At 48.4% G+C, this 19831-nt stretch overlaps 9 protein-coding genes across 9 annotated transcripts; all 9 read right to left on the minus strand.

Moving 5' to 3' along the window:
• Nucleotides 1–1027: 1027 nt before the first annotated feature.
• On the minus strand, nt 1028–1414 carry TbgDal_V4770 (hypothetical protein, unlikely; the record flags this gene model as incomplete). Its single annotated transcript, XM_011775323.1, has 1 exon — nt 1028–1414. One exon carries the CDS (start codon nt 1412–1414, stop codon nt 1028–1030), a length of 387 nt encoding a protein of 128 aa, XP_011773625.1.
• A 36-nt stretch (nt 1415–1450) lies between these two features.
• Nucleotides 1451–4486, minus strand: TbgDal_V4780 (calcium pump, putative; the record flags this gene model as incomplete). Its single annotated transcript, XM_011775324.1, has 1 exon — nt 1451–4486. One exon carries the CDS (start codon nt 4484–4486, stop codon nt 1451–1453), a length of 3036 nt encoding a protein of 1011 aa, XP_011773626.1.
• Nucleotides 4487–4956: 470 nt separating this feature from the next.
• TbgDal_V4790 (hypothetical protein, conserved) lies at nt 4957–5748 on the minus strand (the record flags this gene model as incomplete). The annotated part of the gene is made up of 1 exon (XM_011775325.1): nt 4957–5748. The coding sequence occupies one exon, from the start codon at nt 5746–5748 to the stop codon at nt 4957–4959; it is 792 nt and encodes a 263-aa protein (XP_011773627.1).
• Nucleotides 5749–6608: 860 nt separating this feature from the next.
• TbgDal_V4800 (hypothetical protein, conserved) lies at nt 6609–8195 on the minus strand (the record flags this gene model as incomplete). Its single annotated transcript, XM_011775326.1, has 1 exon — nt 6609–8195. The coding sequence occupies one exon, from the start codon at nt 8193–8195 to the stop codon at nt 6609–6611; it is 1587 nt and encodes a 528-aa protein (XP_011773628.1).
• Nucleotides 8196–9033: 838 nt separating this feature from the next.
• On the minus strand, nt 9034–11424 carry TbgDal_V4810 (ubiquitin-activating enzyme e1, putative; the record flags this gene model as incomplete). The annotated part of the gene is made up of 1 exon (XM_011775327.1): nt 9034–11424. One exon carries the CDS (start codon nt 11422–11424, stop codon nt 9034–9036), a length of 2391 nt encoding a protein of 796 aa, XP_011773629.1.
• Nucleotides 11425–12234: 810 nt separating this feature from the next.
• TbgDal_V4820 (hypothetical protein, conserved) lies at nt 12235–13380 on the minus strand (the record flags this gene model as incomplete). Its single annotated transcript, XM_011775328.1, has 1 exon — nt 12235–13380. One exon carries the CDS (start codon nt 13378–13380, stop codon nt 12235–12237), a length of 1146 nt encoding a protein of 381 aa, XP_011773630.1.
• Nucleotides 13381–13796: 416 nt separating this feature from the next.
• On the minus strand, nt 13797–15380 carry TbgDal_V4830 (hypothetical protein, conserved; the record flags this gene model as incomplete). The annotated part of the gene is made up of 1 exon (XM_011775329.1): nt 13797–15380. The coding sequence occupies one exon, from the start codon at nt 15378–15380 to the stop codon at nt 13797–13799; it is 1584 nt and encodes a 527-aa protein (XP_011773631.1).
• Nucleotides 15381–15974: 594 nt separating this feature from the next.
• TbgDal_V4840 (hypothetical protein, conserved) lies at nt 15975–17588 on the minus strand (the record flags this gene model as incomplete). The annotated part of the gene is made up of 1 exon (XM_011775330.1): nt 15975–17588. One exon carries the CDS (start codon nt 17586–17588, stop codon nt 15975–15977), a length of 1614 nt encoding a protein of 537 aa, XP_011773632.1.
• A 442-nt stretch (nt 17589–18030) lies between these two features.
• TbgDal_V4850 (hypothetical protein, conserved) lies at nt 18031–19299 on the minus strand (the record flags this gene model as incomplete). The annotated part of the gene is made up of 1 exon (XM_011775331.1): nt 18031–19299. The coding sequence occupies one exon, from the start codon at nt 19297–19299 to the stop codon at nt 18031–18033; it is 1269 nt and encodes a 422-aa protein (XP_011773633.1).
• Nucleotides 19300–19831: the final 532 nt, after the last annotated feature.

Here is a 19831-nt window from a genome sequence, read left to right on the forward strand (position 1 = left end):
TGCTTTCTCAAATGAGATATGTCAAATCTATTCAGTTACTAATGACTGTAAAGTATGCGCGTGTCTGTTTGAATGATTTCCACCCGCGAAGCTAGAGCAGTAACAACCAAAAAAGGGAAAAGCGGAAAAGAAAGTAGAACATCGGTTCACCACATGCGCTAAAACGGCCATACATAAAGAGAGGAAAACGTTAGAGAACCTCTGACGGTGCCAACAGCGGCGATAGAAGAAGAGGTGAATACGTGAGCTCAAAACCTTTGCAATATGATCACATTAAATAACATTTTAAGTGACGAAGAGGAAAACACACTAACGACAACACGGGGACACGCGCACAAGCCGACACATAGGGGAACAAACGAACGAAGAAGGTAGGCGAATCTCAGTGGATGCTTCACATACTTTCAAAAACCAAATACCTCTGTTGTATTCTTGTCCTCCTTTCTTCTGTTGCTAATAGATCATATCTCCTTATCCCTTCAATATTAAACTGCTACTGCCTCATCACTCTCTTGATTGTTGGATCCCTTGGGGCTATTTCCCCTTCTTTTTTGTCGTAGAAATTACCCCCTCTATTTTTATTTTCAACCATGAGTTTCAAAAATCAGTTGCGTCACCAGGTGGTAAAGCAACCCGCACGCCGCAGCGTTACCCTTCACAACCCTTTTCCTCACGCAAACACCACACTCCTCGCCTCTAAAAAAAAAAGTCCCTTACCGTCCTTAAAATTATTTCCTTTCTTAATAATTAAGTCCCTTTTACTTTCGGTTTCCCTTTCCCACACCCCTCCTGCTTCGATCCTCCCTCCTTCGATATTCCACTCTGTTCCCCGCCATATTCTACTTTCATGACATTTGCTTTTATTTATCATTTCTATTACTCTCTCCTTTTCCTATTTTCGATTGATGACGAATACAACGTGCTCGTGCCCTCCACTTCCAAAACTCGCTACTGCCCTTCTCCCTCTCTTCACAATAAAGAGAAGGGGTAAAACAAAAACGAGTGGAGAAAATAAGAACAACAACAACTAGCGGCAAGTAGAAGGGAAGGAATACAACACAACACCGAACATTACATCAGTGATGCGGAACGCATTAATAAATCTAAAAAGGAAGTTGAACGGTGGGGCAGTGACGGCTAGGGGAGATGGTGGGAAGGAGGGAAGAACAGGGTAACGCAAACCCCTCCGATTGGGAAATAAAAGGATGATTCGAAGGCAACAAAGACAAAAAATTAACCACGGGTTTTCGCACACCATAATCACAAAGACAGCAAGGTGACACGGATTAATCGATGTAGCGAGAAAACGTGCACAACCGTCCGTAACAAATATATATATATATATAACCAAAGTCACAGAAGAAGTAACAGTTAAAAGACCAGGGAGAGGGAGCGGACTCCCTCGGGTTAACATTTAGGTGCCGGCATTGCCCTAAATAAGAAACTAACCCTAGTCCTTCTTCTTTTCCTGGGCCTTCTCCATACGCCGCGTAATAAACTTCAGCAATTCATCAAGAAAGATGACTGGTACGCTAAACACAATCACCGCCTTCCAGTCATCAAAGTTTGTTGGGGTGAGAATACTCCACGGCTGTGCCTGTTGCACAACATGCGGATCTACTCCGAGTGGCACAATGTTGAACAGCTTGGCAAAGAACGGCACGTACATTATGATTAGGTGCAGAGAAAGAGATGAAAAAATAGCGAAAAGAAGCCACACATTGCTGCTTGGTCGGGACACGATGAGCGAGGCATTTTCGCTCAGTGCATTCAGTGCGTTCAACATCTCAACCACGACGAGAATGGAGAGGGCGATGGCTCTCGCCGTCTGCGGGTTAGCAAGAAGCAAGCAAGTGCCGTTCGTCATGTCACTGCATGCCGTGTACGTGGTTAAGTCATGCCAGCTGAAGCCATGTCGCAGGAACCACCAAAGGAACCCACCGACTGTAGCCAGTCCAACGTATACACCAATAACCATGTAGCGCATAAACAACCAGCCGTTCACAATCGGCTCTTCCATGCGGCGCGGCCTCTGCTCCATGATGTCGCGGTCTGGAGCATTGAAGCCAAGGGCAGTTGCGGGAAGACCATCTGTAACGAGATTTACCCACAGGAGTTGCACTGGTGAGAGCGCCTCAGGTAAACCGAAGAGGCCTGTTACAAGGATGCACACAACCTCACCAATGTTACTGCTGATAAGGTACCGGATGAACTGTTTTGTGTTGTTGTAGATGGCTCGTCCTTCTTGCACCGCTTTGACAACGGTGGCAAAGTTGTCGTCCGCAAGGACCATTTTACTCGCTGATTTCGCCACCTCGGTTCCACTTCCCATGGCAATACCAATATCTGCCTTTTTGAGTGCCGGAGCGTCATTTACACCATCACCTGTCATAGCGCAAATGAGTCGCTCATCCTTCAGTAGTTGCACAAGCTGCATCTTGTGGGATGGATCCGTGCGACTGAAAAGTACGGCTGTCAATACTGCTTCACGTTTCTGCGCCGGTGTCATTGCATCGAGCTCTTCTCCCGTATAACTCAGCCCAGTGGTGTCCGCTGTAGAAGACAATAGTCCCAGTTTGCAGCAAATCGCTTCCGCCGTCTCCTTGCGGTCTCCAGTGATGACGACAACACGGATGCCCGCGGTGCGGCACTTCACGATAGCATCGCGCACTTCCTCACGTGGCGGGTCAAGCATACCGCATGCACCAACAAATGTAAGGTCAGATTCGACATCCTCGAAAGTTGCAGGATCGTTCAGGCGCAGCTGCTGAACTGCCTTTGTCGGTTTAAAGGCAAATCCAATGCAACGAAGAGCGTTGGCACCACCTGATATTTTGTCCAATTGTTCTATAATGCGCTTCCGGTGTGTGGCATTGAGTTGTACAACGGCACCATTGTCCTGCATGACGTGTGTGGAACGACGCAAGACCTCTTCCGGTGCTCCCTTCACAAAAAGATTGTTTGTGCTTGAGGCCGGTGATCCCGTTACTGTGCTTGTGACGTGCACACTCATCGACTTACGCTTGCGCGTGAACTCCAATGTGGCATTCTTTTTCCATTTCCCCTCGCAAAGTGTACGGAAGGCGTTTACCGCAGAGTCACCTTTTATATTTGCGAATTTCTCACTCATTACCAAAAGGGCTGCCTCAGTCGCTTCGCCAATCTTCTCAACCTGACCTGTGGCTGCGTTGTGGTGCAGGGATGCATCGTTGCAAAGCACAGCGATGTTCGCAAGCTTGGTGAGGGCACCATCTTGCTCCAGCGGTGAACTCACTTGTCTTCCTTCGCATGTCACAGAGTTTGACACAATGTTAAACCTGGAGTCTTTCAACTCATATTCCTTGATGCTCCCGTCCCCCTTAAGAGTAAAGGCATGCAAAACAGACATCATGTTCGTTGTAAGTGTTCCCGTTTTATCCGAGCAAATGACAGTGCAGCGACCCAGTGTCTCTACGCTTGGAAGATCCCGTACCAAGGCATTGTGCTGCGCCATCCGTCGAGTCCCCAGTGCCAAGCAAGTTGTCACAACCGCGGGAAGACCCTCGGGAATAGCCGCAACCGCAAGTGCAACGGCAACTTTGAGGCAGTGCACACTAGGCTGAATGTACCGCGTGAAAAACGTCTCATTCTTTGTGGGTTTATGGGTTGCGTACCAGCGCACCAGGTTAACGGCGAACACAACAAGACAAATATACCCAATGACCTTCGACAAGAGCACACCAAACTCATCCAGTTTAACCTGGAGTGGTGTCTTTACTTCCTCCTGCTCACGCACGTCGCGCTCAATCGTTCCGATCTCTGTCGAGGCACCAGTGCGAACGACTACACATAGCGCTTTGCCGTAAACGATAGCAGTACCGCTGTAAACCATACAAGCTGGAAACCGCTCCTGTCGTCCTTTCACTGCTTCGATTTGTTTCATCGCCTCCATGGACTCACCATTAAGAATAGATTGATCAGCGCGGAGTGTCGTGCTATGTAACTCCACAACACGCATATCTGCAGGGACTCGATTGCCAACAGCAACCTCAACGACATCGCCTGGAACCAACTCCTCCGCATTAACGGTTTTGATGTCTCCATCACGAAGAACAACGGCGGTTTTAGGCACAAATGATTTGAGCGCTTCAATAGCCCCCTCCGCACGGTTCTCCTGCCAAACCCCAACGGTAGCATTGAGAATGAGAATGAGTAAAATGATGAACGGCTCTACAAAGTCTGCGGCGTTATTCTCCACAACGGCCATGGCAAAACTTACTGTCGCGGCCAACAGAAGAATACGGACGAGCGTATCTTCAAACTGGGCCAGCACTAGCTTCCAAAATGGTGTTGGTGGTTCACTTGGCAGTTCGTTTATTCCAAACGCTTGGCGACGTTCCTCCACCTCGTTGGAACTCAGTCCAACCTTCGTATCTACACGCAACGCAGCCGCCACCGCCGCAGGTGTCATCGCCGCGGGGTCAGTCGGAAGGTTCTCGGGTAGCATGACGACTCCTCACGCCACACACAATCAAATGTTTAAATTATGAGCTCACAAAAACGCAGTGGCTCACTTAAACGAAGAAATGTAAAAAAAAAAAATGAATACTTGTAAGCTTATTCACACCGCTAATTGCTTTTCTAAAGTTTACCAAAGGGAGGAAAGGAGGAAAATGTCAACCGTATCCTGTGTGGAGAAAGGAATGAAACAGAAAGCATGGGGATAGGCTACGCTTCAGCGCGCTTCCTAAGGCCTCCAAACGAACACATACACGAACACACGTCTGCCGTCAGCGAAGAGTAAAGAAAGACAGAGGAAACGCCTACCGCAAGCACTAAGTACCCCTCGATGCCACAAAGCGGTTACGACAACAACACCCGTTCAATGTCGACAAGGAAAGCAATAAGGGTAGAGTGATTAGATATGTGTGGTTTACCGGTCAAAATCGCTTACCCTCGTTTCCTTTATGGATCACATTAGAAGAGCTTGATTTTTCTAGCCTTGCGCTGTTTAACCGGGCCCTTACGCTGCGACACCACTCCATCACGTCCAGCGCCCGCCACGGACGACAGGGCTATTTCCTCTGAGCCATCCCATCCGTCTTCTGGGCGATCCAAAAGCTCTGGTGGTCCATCTTCGTACTTGCGGAATAGATACTCGATCGTATATTTCCATCGCTCCTCATCATACCTCTGGCGCTCCAGCAACTTTTCATACTCACGAGGTGTCTTGGGTATTTCCTCATGCGTATGGTGATTCACTACGGGTAGACCAAGCAACTTATATGCTTCCGGTGTGGCGTAAATGGCGTATCGCTGTGGCATTAGTTCCTCACGCATAAACTGCCGTTCCACATAAACCGTCTCATACCGTCGCCCAAACCAACACCCCTTCGCCTCATCAAAGAGATTCACTAAAAATATAACAGGAATCCGTATACTCGGAATCTGCCGCGGCTCACCCACCTCCAGTAGCGGTCGGTTGCGAATTGTACACGGATACGGTGTGGGTAGATACCTAATGTCGTATTCACCTGGGCGGTGCTCGCTCATTGGGTAACGTGTAGCATTCTCCATCATGCGCAGCTTATAAGTGGAGAGTGCCATGCGCTTCCAGTACGGTGTGCGAGCGAGGCGATCACTATAACCCTGTGAGACGCCAAAACGGCCCCCAACCTCACCGCCAGGAGGTGGTGGCATCGTTACTTTAATATCATGACGTGGCGGCGGCACCCAAGGGGCTACTCGTTGCACCACCGTGCGACGCATTAAGGCACTCCTCCTTTTAAGCGATATTTGTTGCACCAATATATATATATATATATATATATATATATATATATATATATATATGGCTTCTGCACCTTTCGAAAACACAAGATATCGGGAAATGATGTTTATAATAGTCACTGTTATTATCACGGATAAACGAGGAATTCGCACTTTCCTGAGCAAGAGCAAATAAGACGCGGGTGCAAAGCGTTAAAATAAATAACATAAAAAAGCCGCACTGAACAAAGGATTATCATTATTAATAATAAACTAAGGGGTTCGTTCCGCTTCATGATTTGAGAAGGTTCAAGTAATCGAAACAATAATGTGTATGGTGTAAGTATTTGGTCGTGTGCGCACCCCAAGATCTTCACTACATACGTCCTGGAAAAAAAAAAAGCTGACGAAGAACACGAACCTCACTAAGTACCAGGGGGGGAAAAAAACGTCGAGTTGTGGGACGATAACTATCTCACTAATGATGACTGTGGCACTTGATATGGGGTCAACAGTGGGAGGAGGGAAAGAGTTCGAAAAACGGTAACTTTCGGCACAACACACGAATTTTTTTAAATACCACTCTCACACCCACAGACATCCAATGAACAACAACAAACTGAAAGGTCCAAAGCGGTTCGCACATAAGTGATTCTCCCTGGTTAGAAAAGCAGAGGTACATCAATTACTGTCACCTAAAATGTTAATACCATCGGAAGTTAGTGATAGCTCTTGGATGGGAATACGGTAGGGCACCCGCAAGACCTTTACCGCTTCTTTTACTTCAAACACCGACTTTCTTTCGCTCCTTCAATTCATAAATGGTACTCATCGTCTTCATTCATCACACCACCTGTCCCCTAACCGCTAAGTTGCAGCTGCAGGGAGTCATCAAGTGCAGTTAGTAGTTCCGGATAGCGCCACCTTGCATATGCAAGTTGAATGGAAGAGATTAGTTCTGACCACCATGCGCGAAGCATTAGCAGTAACACGTACCATTGAGATCTACCCTCATTGCAAATTCTTGCCGAGTAACGAAGCATCCGCAAAGGCCTGTTTACAGGATCATTCAGTACCTTGTTTATCGCCTTTGCTGCCATGATGTTCCGCAAGACTAACGAGTACTCTTTGGGAAGTTCATAAACTATTTCGTTGATCTTGTCCATCTGGTTTCGCATTTGATCTTGCATAAGTCCCTTCGTCATTTTTGTCATCACGCGCCCCTCCGCGGTAAACAATTCATACGGGTGCTGTAAGAAACAAGAGGCAAGTAATGCGTAGTCCTCAATACCAAACTTTTCGGATATCCTTTTCAGTGTCGCGGTGTCATGTGTCACGGAGGAGGTCCAAATAGTAGCCAAATCCCTCCGCATTTCATCCGTTAACTCCGTACAGAGGCCGAAATCTAATAGAACTACCTGCGGTTTCCCGTTCGGTAGACGATGCACTAAAATATTCCCCGCGTGCGGATCACCATGTACGAAGCCCGAAACAAATAGCTGATACGAGAGTGCGTCATAGAGCCATGATGCAACCATCTTGGGTTCAATACCCAACTCCATTAGCCTACTTATATCTGTTATCCTCGCAGCGTCTTTGATCAGGCGCGTCGTCAGAACTCGACGGGTGGAATATAATCGCAGCACCTCGGGGGTAACAACACGGTCCCCGAATCCACCGGCTTTTAGATCTCGTGCGCCCCGCTCGCAGTTGTCCGCTTCTAGTGCAAAATCTAACTCGTTCCCAACGGTTTTGTTAAGCTTGGAAACAATTCCTGAGAGATCATAACCACGAAAGAAGAACCCAGCAATATTCAGCATGAGTTGGATCGTGCGCATATCACCTTTAAAGCGCTGCGCGATGTCTATGTACTGAACCTTTACCGCAACATCGATACCCTCCTTCCTGAGTTTCCCTCGGTGCACTTGCGCAAGGGAAGCGGCGGCAAGTGGTTTGGGATCAATCACTTCGAATATTTCGTCAACAGGCCTGTCGAGATCGTGCTCCAACACCGCCATCACCTCCGTAAAGGGCCGCTTGGCCACGTTGTCTTGCAACACCGCCATCACCGAGCAGTACTGCGGGGGTAGGACATGGTTCAGATTAGCGAAAACCTGCCCTACCTTCACATAAAGGCCACCGTTTGTCTCAGCAAGTTTCACTAAACGGGAGGCGCTGCGAAGGTGAACCTCATTCCACCTCTCTTGATCCTCCACGCCATGAAGACTCCACGCGTAGTCAACGAAGATGCACCCGCTAACATATGCACAGCGAAACACGCGGCCGACGCCATCCAACAGCACGCGGGAAGGCAGCAGCGGAGCTGGAACATATTCCAATGGGGGAACCATTAGCAGTGATGTTGCCACGGCAGCGCTTCCCACGGTTAAGGAAACACAACGGCGAGGGGACCGACGAGTAAAACGACGAATTGTGCGCCAAGCCATTTATTTCAAAGTTACGTGGCTTAGGGTGAGAAGTTCCACCTTCTTTTTGTGATGACTTTCAATCAGTGTGTGGCGGCTGCCGGACCCAAGCTTGTAAGAAGAGTGTAGTGAGGAATTCTCCGCTACGATTGTATGACCCGCTCAGACGAGGTCATCGTATCATTAAATATGCAAGTATAAACAAAGAGGCACAAATAGAAAGAGAAATAAATAACCGTTGAGTTTAGCGGATTCATGAACCAATGGTAACACCGTCAAAGCAAGAGGGAAATAGGCGCGTGCGGATCCCCTCACACGGCTTGACACATTTTAATAATTAGGTTTAGTAGATGTCCAACAAGTGCCATGGGGCACCTCTGTTGGTAGCCCTCATCGCCATACAAAGGACAGCGACAGAAATAGGGGGACCGGCCTGTTAGCACCACAAATACGTTAGGGAGTTCCTTTCCGCAGCCCCTGCTCATGGACAAACCATTGTGCCTTCGTTCGTCGTCCTGCGCCAGCTGGGGTCTCTCTTGGACCGTTTCTCCATCAGATGATGTCACTCTCCCCGCACAAAACTAATAAGGTTAAGTGAGACACCGCTTAGAGAACGACGCAACTACATGGGATTGGTCATAAGGTAGGGCACGCAAATAAGCAGAACACTGTTTCGCCCTATAATACAAAGCTGCAAACGAACCACCAACCTGATATGCCTATGACGTGAAGCGGTCCTTTATTAGTAAACATGCGTATGCATGATCATCAGCCCCCGTTTGATCGATATTTTCGCTGCTTCACATATTTTAATCTGCTTTGCAAACTGCCGTACCCCACCAGTCCCTCCTTCCGCGATCTAATCAATTTCTACAACCTCGTCACTATCTTCGTCCCCGGAGTCGATAAGCACAGGAACAGCGGCTTTGGAAAGGGTACAGCCACCCGCCGGCACATTGGCCTCACCGACAGCATCCCCAGCATCGATAGCTGCGGGATCGGCAGTACTAATTGGCATCGCGAGAAGCGAACTCTCGAACTTTAAGGCCTCCTCAAGGCCTTCCACCACTACACCCGACTGTGGTACCTGCTCTTTGAGTTCTTCGCAATGATGAACTACCACTCGCCACTCTACGTCGTGGTCGAGATCGTCAACAAGAAGATCTAACGGCCTGTGATCATCCTTCATTTGTGATAGCAAAGGAGTAGAATTTAGGGCTTCATAGTCCCCTTTCTCGTACAAAATGCTTGCACCATGAAAAATTGTCGGCTCGTGCATATTCAAGTGTTGCTGAAGTACGCGATGAACAAACAATTCGAACGTTACCTGCTTAGCATTCAAATACACGTCGACAGTTGGGTGACGATCGCGGCACACGAGACACTTATCACTGGCCGGATTAGGGGGCGCACTGTGAACAAGGTACATGTCTGAAACCCACCGTACCAACCCCAGTTTGCCATTTCCCCCTAAAACGGCGGAAGGATTGGCTGAAAGGCGACGGCGGCGCACTTGAGGTACTTTTCTAACGTAAATCATCTTCGGTTCAGGCGGTTGATTTCCCCCACGAGACACGAACAGTACACGCACAGCCTGCTGCACAACACCAGCAGCTATAACAGCATTTGTCGTTGCGATAGCGGGCACAATTGCCCCGGCAATGCTACGGATTTCCTCGACCGACTGCTGAGGTGATATATGGAATATTAGAGCACGTAAATTCGACACACCCGCCACAAAATCAACCGCATCATCATCTTCCTTACGAAAGGCAACTCGTTGGCCACGCGAAGCACAGCGAACAAAAGCATCGACAAAAAGTAAAGCTGTTTCATTCAACGACATTAAACAATCCCGAGTCACTCGCGGGACTACGCCCTGGGGATTATCACACGCCGCTTTAAGTTGTTCCGCTGCTCCGTGAATAGCTGTGGGTTCAAGGGGGGACGGTGGTTGCGTTGGCCAAGCAGACTTAATGGAAAGGAGTTCCTCAATCTTCGAAACAAACAAACAACACCCTAGCGAAACCGCTAAGTTGTGCAAATTTAGTTTACCATTTTCTGTGTTGATCCCCTGCCGCTCTTTTTCCTGGTTTAGGAGATCATCGACGAAGGTTAGTTCATCCCCGGCATCTTGTTGTCCATCGCCGAAGAGACGCTCGTACAGCTCCTTTGCGTAGTGAACGCAATGAACCATAGTTGTGGGTCGAGCGTGAACTGTACAGACGGCTAGTGTTTGTTTTCCTGAAGCCTTTGGATGACAATCATAGCATTCATAGCGACCATATACAATGGGTTGAACCTGACCATTGTATCCCATCGTCCCACTCTCAACGAGCGGCACGCCTGCTTGCTTGCACATGCGATTGACACACTGACGAGCACTAACGTTGTCAAGGGCATTCAGCACAACCGCGAATTGAGCAAAGAACGCTTTACCATAGGCTTCATCCTTGATGTTGGCATGGTGAGCGCGAATGTTGGGAGGTCGCCGTGGGTTTGCAGGGATGAACCAGTTCATGATGGCCTGACGTGCAGTGGCACTCTTGGACTGACCAACGTCATCCCTATTAAAAAGGAATTGCCGGTTGAGGTTTGTTGCGTCAACAGTGTCTAAGTCGAACACGTCGATGTCGCTAAACCCGTAAAGCACGAGAACTTTGAGCAGTTCGCACCCGATGCCTCCAGCGCCGACAACGAGGACGCGGCTATCCAATAACACTATGTCTTTATCTGCAGCGTATTGTATATTCGTGCCAGGAGTCTTTATCCGTCCTTCAACAGCTACTAGTGCAGTTGGTGTCGCCGCACACACTACTCTCTTTTCCCAGTACACCGGCAACTCCATGCCACCTACTTCATCAGAGAAGTGAAGTCTCACCTGCGTGAAACTTGGAAACCCTGTAGCGTTCTGAATTTCGTCAAAAGTCAGTCCGGCAGGAATACAAACTTCCGTACCGGCGGGAGTGGAAAGTGACAGAGATAGGAATCCCTTAACAAATGAAAATGAGACACCCTTACCACCCTCATGCACATGTACGTCAATGAATACATCGTCCACCCAAGTACCGTCAACAGCTTCCCGCAACGCAACGCGGACTGCTGCAACAACTGATTCCCGAACAAAACGAACATCGTCAGCAGCAACGCCCTGCGCGCCCTCACGTTTCACACGCTTCACAGAAACAGTCTGTGCTTCCGGCGATAGTATCGGGACGGGAAAGACAATATGTCCGACATTAACGTGCATCCTATCGCGATAGCAACACTACCACATGTAGAAAGAAAGAGAAGATGGGCACACTGATAAAATACATAATAGACAAAAAAAAAAAATGGTCGTCACACACTAATCACAAAGAAATATTATTATAGTCCCTCCAAGAGTAAAAAAAAATGCTCTCAGATTCATCAAAATATAAGGTAAGAACAAGCCGCCTTCATAGCCAAACCCAAGTGCAAATGTCCATAAGAATGTGCATACGTAAGGCCCACTTCAGTGAAGGGGCACAACCCGCACAGGTTACAGAAAATAAACAGTGAAAAAGAAGTAACAGAAAAAATACATCATTCAGAATAAACATAAAAGCACGGAACAAAAGAAAAAAAAAATAGCACAAAAATAAGAAGATGCAGATAATTTAAAAAAAAAGTATGTAAAGTAGTATTGCAATCAACAAAAAGCAAAAATTAAAAAAAAACTATAATCAGTAGGTAACAACACCCAGTCGAAAGAAAGTAAATATGAAACTAAAATTGTTGAGCCGCACAAATGCTGCATGGCACCTTACCACCTTAACACACGAACAAAGAAAGAAAGAAACACGAAAACACATACAAATACGAATACAAGAAATTGTGTATCATATTGTGACAGTCTGCGACATCAAAGTTACAAACACATTACCTGTGATAAATTATAACCATATGCTGTTTCCGTCCTAACCATTCCAAATTAAGGGACAAAAAAAAAAAAGGAGGACATATCCGAAAACGTTTGCTGCAAGAAATGATCATGTAACGGTGGCAAAAAAAAAAATAACACACCCAAGTGCAAACTCTAAACTTGAATCACAGAAACCCGGTCCATATACTTCCGCTGGCCAGACAAGGCCTGCCGAAATAACGTGTTAGATATCGTTGTTTGATCCACATGATAAAGTGTCAATAATTCATCTCTCACAACCAAAGTAAGAGGAACACCGGCACCAGGTACAATATCACCTCCAAGAGAGCGGAGACGGACACATGTGACAAATGTTGCAAAGGGATCTGTGCACAACTGGTTCAGTTGGCAATACCGCCGCATGTGAATAGTCAAGAGAGTGCTATAACGCCTCCCATTGGCATTTACGCATTCAACTCGAGGACAAGTCTCACTGCTTGCTGCATTGGGGTTCTCCAATTGCTCCGCATTATACAACATCAAAGGAACAGCAGATTCCCCTGGAGGAGTATCGCTGTCCTCAACACGAGGATCACGGCTTGTGGCGGAAGACATTTCAGTCACTGCAGGAGGACAGGGCACGGGAACACAACGCCCCCGCTCACTTGTCATCACCATTGTTCCAAGTGCTGCAGCTTCCTCTTCAGTTACCCAATATTGTGACTTGAATCGTGTATAGAAGGGGTGACTCATAAGCACCAGCCGCAGTCTTCGAGAGAAGGGTCGCCCCGCTGCGCAGAGTGGCGTGGCCTTCACCGACGCAAGCGCAACGCACGAATCGGCCTCCGGAGAGTTCGTTTGCTGCAGGTTGTAAAGAACCACGTTAAACATCGAGGTGCTCACTTCAACCCCAACCTCACATTCCAGCACCGTGTAACCCCCTCGTATATATGATGCATTTGTAGCCCAAACAGGCGATCGGAAACCTCGTAACTCCGCTGCATTCGCAAGTTGTTGTGCCACATCGCCTTCATACAATACACCACGAAGGTTCATCGGTTTGTAGTATGATGGTAGAGATCCAACCCTCGTAACCGCAGCACGCTGGGAAGCGGTTTCACCGAGCAGGTTGTCAAGTGAGTTGCAAATACTTTCATTAATTGAAACTTGAGGATGTGTTGCAACTTCCTCAACAGCACATGCGGGAGTTTCTGATGACATCGCCAGGGGTTTTAACATTTCTCTCCGTCCTCGAAAAAAGACAGCAGAGTGCCATAAACTCCGTGTAACCAGCATGTGATGTGGCACAAACCGTCTCATTGTACCAACGGATGTTTATTTCAAAAGGTGCCCGAGATTTTTTTTAATAATTATATTTCTTCAAAACAAAAAAAAATGGCAACGCACGTCTCTCCGTGTAACGACGAACTCCTACTAAGCTCAACGCAACTAACAAAAATTTAAAAAATAGAAAAAAGAGAGAAGATAATAATGTTAGCATTTAAGAGCGAAAGGGTTCAACGAGAAAGGAATTTTTAACTGTGGGAATCCGTTCTGTGTATGTCTCGCGCAGTTCTTGTTACGCACAATTTTAGGAGACAGAGGTCAAAAGTTTTACCTCAACCAAATTTTATGAAAGGTATAAGAACACGACATTCCGTAGGCTGCAACAAACACTGTCACACACACACACAGAGACAGAGAGACACACGTATACTGACAAAATTCACTTAAGTCTACCTCCGTTTCTTCTTCTGCACTACGACGGTCGCTCCGGGAGGGCCAGCTGGCTTGGCTTGCTTTGGTGTTGACGAGTCTGGCCGCCTCAATAGAGCTGATGCAGCGGCACTGGCATGAGGAGGTCTGTATGGTTGCGGTTTCGCCTGAGCCTCCGTTTTCCGTGGTGAGGCTGACCGCATCGGATACAAATGCGTCTGTTGGGTCTGGACCCAGTGAGCTCCATAAAGAATTGGGTACTTCTGAGTCAAAAGCTGTTCCCCGTTATTTTTATAAAAAACAAGTTTGTTATCGATTCTCAAACGAGTAAATATTATAGCACAGAGAAAGATGTGTGAGTCTGGTGCCCAAAGTTGTACACTGCACTTGTGATTGAACTCACCCGTCGATACGGCTACGGTGGAAGTCGTTTCGGCGGGGCCACGTCCGTTGCTCCCACTTGATGGAGGCCGAACATCGAAGAAGACAAAATCTCCTGCAAGGTTCCCCGTTCCACCGAGAGTGCAGAAACGGCCATTCGGTGACCACAAAATAACATTCCTTGGTGCTTCACCAAATGTCATCAGCGCAACACCCGCCTTGTCGTATAGTGTTGTCTTGTTGACGGGCATCTTGCCGTGCACGACCATAAGCTCGTCAACTGTCGGGCTCCATTGACAATCATGAACTGATTCCCCGCTAGGGAACTTTATCTGTTTTATCTTCCGCCCGCCTACGTCAACGAGATAAAGTAACACCGTACCATAGTAGCTTTTCCCGCTTGCGTCTCTCTCAGACTTCACGAGCACTGCCAGATGATTTCCCGAACCACTCCACAACAACGTTGCTGACTCCGCCCGGCCGAATGTTGCCTGAAACATTGCTCCGTCCCCCAAATTAGGCAGTCTGTATATAAAGAGGGTTCCCTGAGTTTGTTTGTGAAACGGTTTGAACAAAGCAAGAATGGGCATGCTGCTGGGGCACATTGACAACTCAATCTCTTTATCCTGAGGTAGTTGTAGGTCCAACTTGGAAAGTGCGGCCGCGTCCTCATTGAGCAGGTTACCATTCAACACGTGAAGGCACCCCTGTACTGGTCGGACGCAGTACAGATCCTGTTGGGTCCAGACCATCCCCGGCCAGCGGGCTTGCATACAGCGACGCAAAAGTTGCCCCGTGGCAGCATTGTAGAGCGCCATATTCCCCTCCGGTCGCTTGCTGTCCATCACAGAGTATGTAACAAGCACTGCGCCGGTGGCGGAGAAGGACAGCGCCACTGTGTTTCGTTCTTCCACTTCAAAGATAAGATTCAGCTGCCACGAATGGTTTTCCGATGGAGTGACATCATTGACTGATTTCCCCACGGGTACCACCTCGCTGTAGCGCACGTGAGTCGCAGTGGCGTGGGCAAACGCGGTGGAGCGAGCAGGGTTAAAGCACACTTCGCACTCACGATAATCACCTGTCATGGAACTGCTTTCGATCTCAATCAACTCTTGTTTCTTCTCGGAGAACAAAGCGAGCAGAAGGCTGTTGTCCTTCCGGAGGATGAGTGGGAGCAATGGTACACCCACCAACGAAGTATCGGACACATTCGACTCCATCAAGTATGAAAAAGGTTAATGAAGCAGCAATGACAATCTTGCTCGTTCTGATCCCTCTGTCACCTCTCAGTGCGGCGCCCGGTCGAGGTACCCCCCCCCCTAATCAGAACTCTGCGCGCTAAAGCTTTGGTTCTGTCGCTCTCTTCTGTGCAACAGTCGTGGTGGACCTGTACTATACCGCGCTGCTGCCTACCTTCTGCCTAATTGTAGACTTACACTCTTAATTGACCTAGATTGGATAGCTCCCTTGCCAAAAAATATGTTTGCTCAAAAAAACAAAAAGACAACTAAAGAAAAAAAATAATACTAACATCTCAAAACTACGGCACCTGCTACAACAATAAAAACATACGAACGGAAACGAACCAAAACCAGTCGAAGAATCACAACCACATCGGGCAATCCAAGTCCCAAACAAATTGTCCTCCACGGAACTCTCTCTATCGGTTCTTTAAAGGACATCACAATCGCATATCCACAAATCTATTTAAAAGTGTATATTCATATATTGGTTCCTGCCGAATTTATCTCTGGAATCGGCATTCAGTTATCTCTAAACCCGTCGAAGAACTGCTAAAGGTGTTTAACAGTCCTTCACAAAACCTGCTCCACTGGCATCGGCAACACTATAGGAAGATTTGGTGGCAAGGGATCATCCACTCCGTAACGACTCAGGTGTGGGTTCCATTCTATAATGCGACCTACCGCTATGTTTCGTTCTGCAGCTATGGAATGGAGTGTTTCAAGCTCACATCCGCTAACAGAGTGATCGCGGCTACTTGTAATATAGTCACTCTTTTCCGCGGTAAAGCTGGGTGTTTTTTCTGCGGCAAAACTGGGCGTCCTTTCGGCATCTGGCCCGTCACGCTCACCTGCTTCTTCAACAGTGGCTGCTCCGGTAGGGCCACGAGGCTGCCCCAATTTGTTGTTACTGACGCTTTCACATTGTTGTGCTGGTTCCAGAGCCCCACCGGAGGCGGAAGTATCAACCTTTGGCTCACACTGAGGAACAGTATCATCAATTAGGTTTGGTGCATCCGAAGATGATGAACGGTCGTTGCTCTGTACATCATTAATGCTACCGGTCTCGTCTACAGTCGGTGCGGGAGGGAAATTTGCAAGTGGAGGCATGCTCGCCTTGACTTGAGAGAGAAGCGACGGTGGAACAACGACGGAGGACAATCCGGTTACAGCAATCGCGTTCTCAAGCCAGCACGTCTTGCCCTGTCCGTTTATTTCACCGGCTTCTCCAAGGGATCCACGCGCCGCAAGCATCGGCGATGCAGGTGAGTAACCTGCATGCGAATACGAGCCGCTGCGGCGAAACGCGTCTGTTGCAGCACCCACTCCTGTGTCGACAGGCATTAACCCTCTAGATTCTGGGGGCTCAACTTGCCGTCCCTCCCATTCATCGCAATCTGTTCCAATGCTCTGCTCTCTGAAAGGGGCGCTGTAGCGAACAGGCGATGGCGAAGGCAGCATCATCATTGACCCTCGTGTGTTGCTACCACCTCTCACCCCCACAACACTTCGCGGGTTGCTTTCATCTCGCGGTTCGGATAAGCCAGCCACTCCCACACTGCGAGAACTCTCCCCCTGAGTGCTTGGCAGCGGGGCAAGCGGTAACGGACACTCTGTAACACCAACGTCGTCTATCCCGAGGAAAACCTCCTCACCGCGCTGATACATTGCTGCCACCTCTTCGTCCTCTACCGCACGTTGCGTACTTGGGCTTTTTTTAATTCTAATATATGTATTTGCCGGCAAAATCTCATCATCGGCATAAACAGATAGTTTTGGGTTGTAACTGCGGAGTTCCTCCACGGGCACATCGCTGCATTTGGCAATGCTGCTGATCGTCTCCCGCTTCCAATCAGCAATGGGGTCCCCCATCACATGTTCCGTCGCTGGCGACGCCGGTGCCCTCGTAACCAAATCGGCTCCTCCCCTCAACTGCTGTTCCCCCTTTCTATGATCTAACGGAGTACTCTGGTTCTCTTTATCTTCTGCGTCGTCTGCTCCCAGGGGACGGAGACATTCATTTGCTTGCCCGCGCTTCTGCCATTCTACTGCCCTGCGGACAATGGCTGTCGTATTGGCCAGCGACAGCAGCAGTTGGTGAGCCTCATCATGAGGCAGCGTGTGTGGAAGGTCCAACTTGCTGAGTACCTGCAAAAGCCTGTCGATCTGGCACGATACGCTATTCATCGCGTTCAGTCTGTAGTAACTGGGATGCTCCTGGTAACTTTATGTCAGCAACTGTTCTTGGGAAAAGGTGCGAACGCACTTGCGATAAATGGAAAAAAAAAGTGGTGGCAGAAAGAGAATGTAAGAAAAAACCCTTATGTGTCGTCTGAGGGGAGCCAAAACATGCACTGCCCACAATCATAACACATCAACCCCTCGCTCCTCACCGACACGGTAGGGCGACAGTTCTTGTCAAAACAAAACCGTATGCACGCATATGTGTTTTAAAAGTATAACGTGTATCAAAAAGGAAAACGGAGAGCAAACTGTGAAGTAAAAAATAATGAGGTAGTTGGGAAAAAAATGTGAAAAAGACAGTTCACAAGAAAAAATTACTCATAACAGATGAGACATCACCACATATAATCTGTTGAAAATAACGGCACTATCCCGCACTATTGTGTTACTGGTCTTCCGAAAGGGACCTCATTAGGGGAAGAACAAGCGGTAGAGTGAGAACAACGGGCGTATTGGCATACTGGGGGCTCAGGGTCGACGACAAACTGGCGTGAGCTCCGAACATTTGCATGGCGTGTGTTAGTCGGAGTTGTAACTCCGATATAGTCGTAAGTGCACATTCATGAAGCTCTTCCCCACGACGCAGCCAGTGCGAAACTTGAGCACTAAACATCGCGTCTGAAGTCCCCTTAGGGTCAGGATCCCCCTGCAGAGCACCGGCCATGGGAGCGCTGCCGATATTAGTTGCATGTGATGAAGTTGACGCTGCTTGTTCTGTAATCTCCCTGTTAAGAATACACTGAGCGCGGAGCAGTAACTCTTCGACTCCTTCTCGGGACACCCGTGACGCCGCCGTGTTTGTGCCGCTTGCACCTGGCCCAGATTTCGCTTTTGATCCAAGTGGAAACGGTGTCTGGTCGCCCCTCGTGTCAAGTCTGAGATCCGTAGGATCCATGCAGCCCGATGAGTTTCTGGAGATACAAAAATCATCATTGCGGCTATTGCCACCATTGTCAAGAAACTGGGTGGAGCACTGTGGCGCCACTGCGGGTGCAGGATCGCACTCCTCTGATGGACTTGGATCAATTACCTCCAGGTCCACCGCTGTCGCACTTTCCCCCTGAGCATGTGGAGGCTCAGCCGCTAGTAGTGTCGATGTCTCTGTCGGAATAGCAACACAAGACGCTTTGAGTTCGTCTGAAGTAGAATCAAAGGTGAAATCCACGCATAGGCTTTCAGCACGTAAAGCTGCGGTGTCGCTGGGTGAGAGAAAGCGAAAGGGGTTCACCGCGTCTACCTCTTCGGCCGCTTCCACGCTCCGCGCTGGTCCACCGCTTGGTGCCACGCCTCCTGTAGGCCACGCATCATCGCTACTACAAAGATAATCGAAGCAAAACCCATCAAACAACGCGGGCTGAGCGACATCCCCCTCGCCACCGCTCGTGTTACTTCCGGAAGGTTGGACGATACCACTGCTTTGCATACTGTCAAAGAGGAAGTTACCAAAGGGTAAACCATCGTCTGCGGTAGTGGTTTCTTGCGCAGCTGCTGCCGTTCGATGTAGGACGTCGACCCCGGTGTGCTGAGCGGTAAAAAAAGAATCGTTAGAGGTTGTTGTGACGTCATTACGGCTGCTCGATGTTGCACTGTCCGCAACAGCACTTTTGTGAAAGCTGGTCCGTTGATTATGTGGAGACTCTACTCTCATTTGCATCGTGGACAATGTCCTTTTTGCAATGTTAGACTCCCCTTCGCGCGTAAATGGTGAAGAACGAAGAAAAAAAATGCAGCGTCAAAGCGGAATCGTAGCATAAATCACATGAAGTTTTGCATGAAACTGCAAACGCTTCGGAATATGTGCCTTCTCCAGCTATGTCAAGCCAGCCCACCAGATTATCCAATAATCACACAAATAAACAATGTAAGCTGTTGACAAGTTGTCAAAAGGGAGGAAACCCCCTTTCTACCACGCCGGGGGCAGATGAACTTCTGTTCTTGTTTCCCATTAAACAGATCCCCCAAAGTCATCAGTTAATCGCAGAGGGAGGTAGGCAGCGTTTACCGTAACAACACAGCGGCAGCCAGTCAAAACGGGGTACACAAAAGCTTGTGACTTTCTCTATCTATAAACAAAGGGAAGAGAACAAGAAGGCTGAGCCTTGAGGCACCAGCCGCCCAGGAGCGAAAACAGGCGGGCCCTAACCCTTCCTTGACATCCTTGTCAGCATCCCAAAATTTCGTCGAGG

This window comes from Trypanosoma brucei, chromosome 5 (assembly GCF_000210295.1).
Source record: "Trypanosoma brucei gambiense DAL972 chromosome 5, complete sequence".
Classification (NCBI taxonomy): domain Eukaryota; phylum Euglenozoa; class Kinetoplastea; order Trypanosomatida; family Trypanosomatidae; genus Trypanosoma; species Trypanosoma brucei.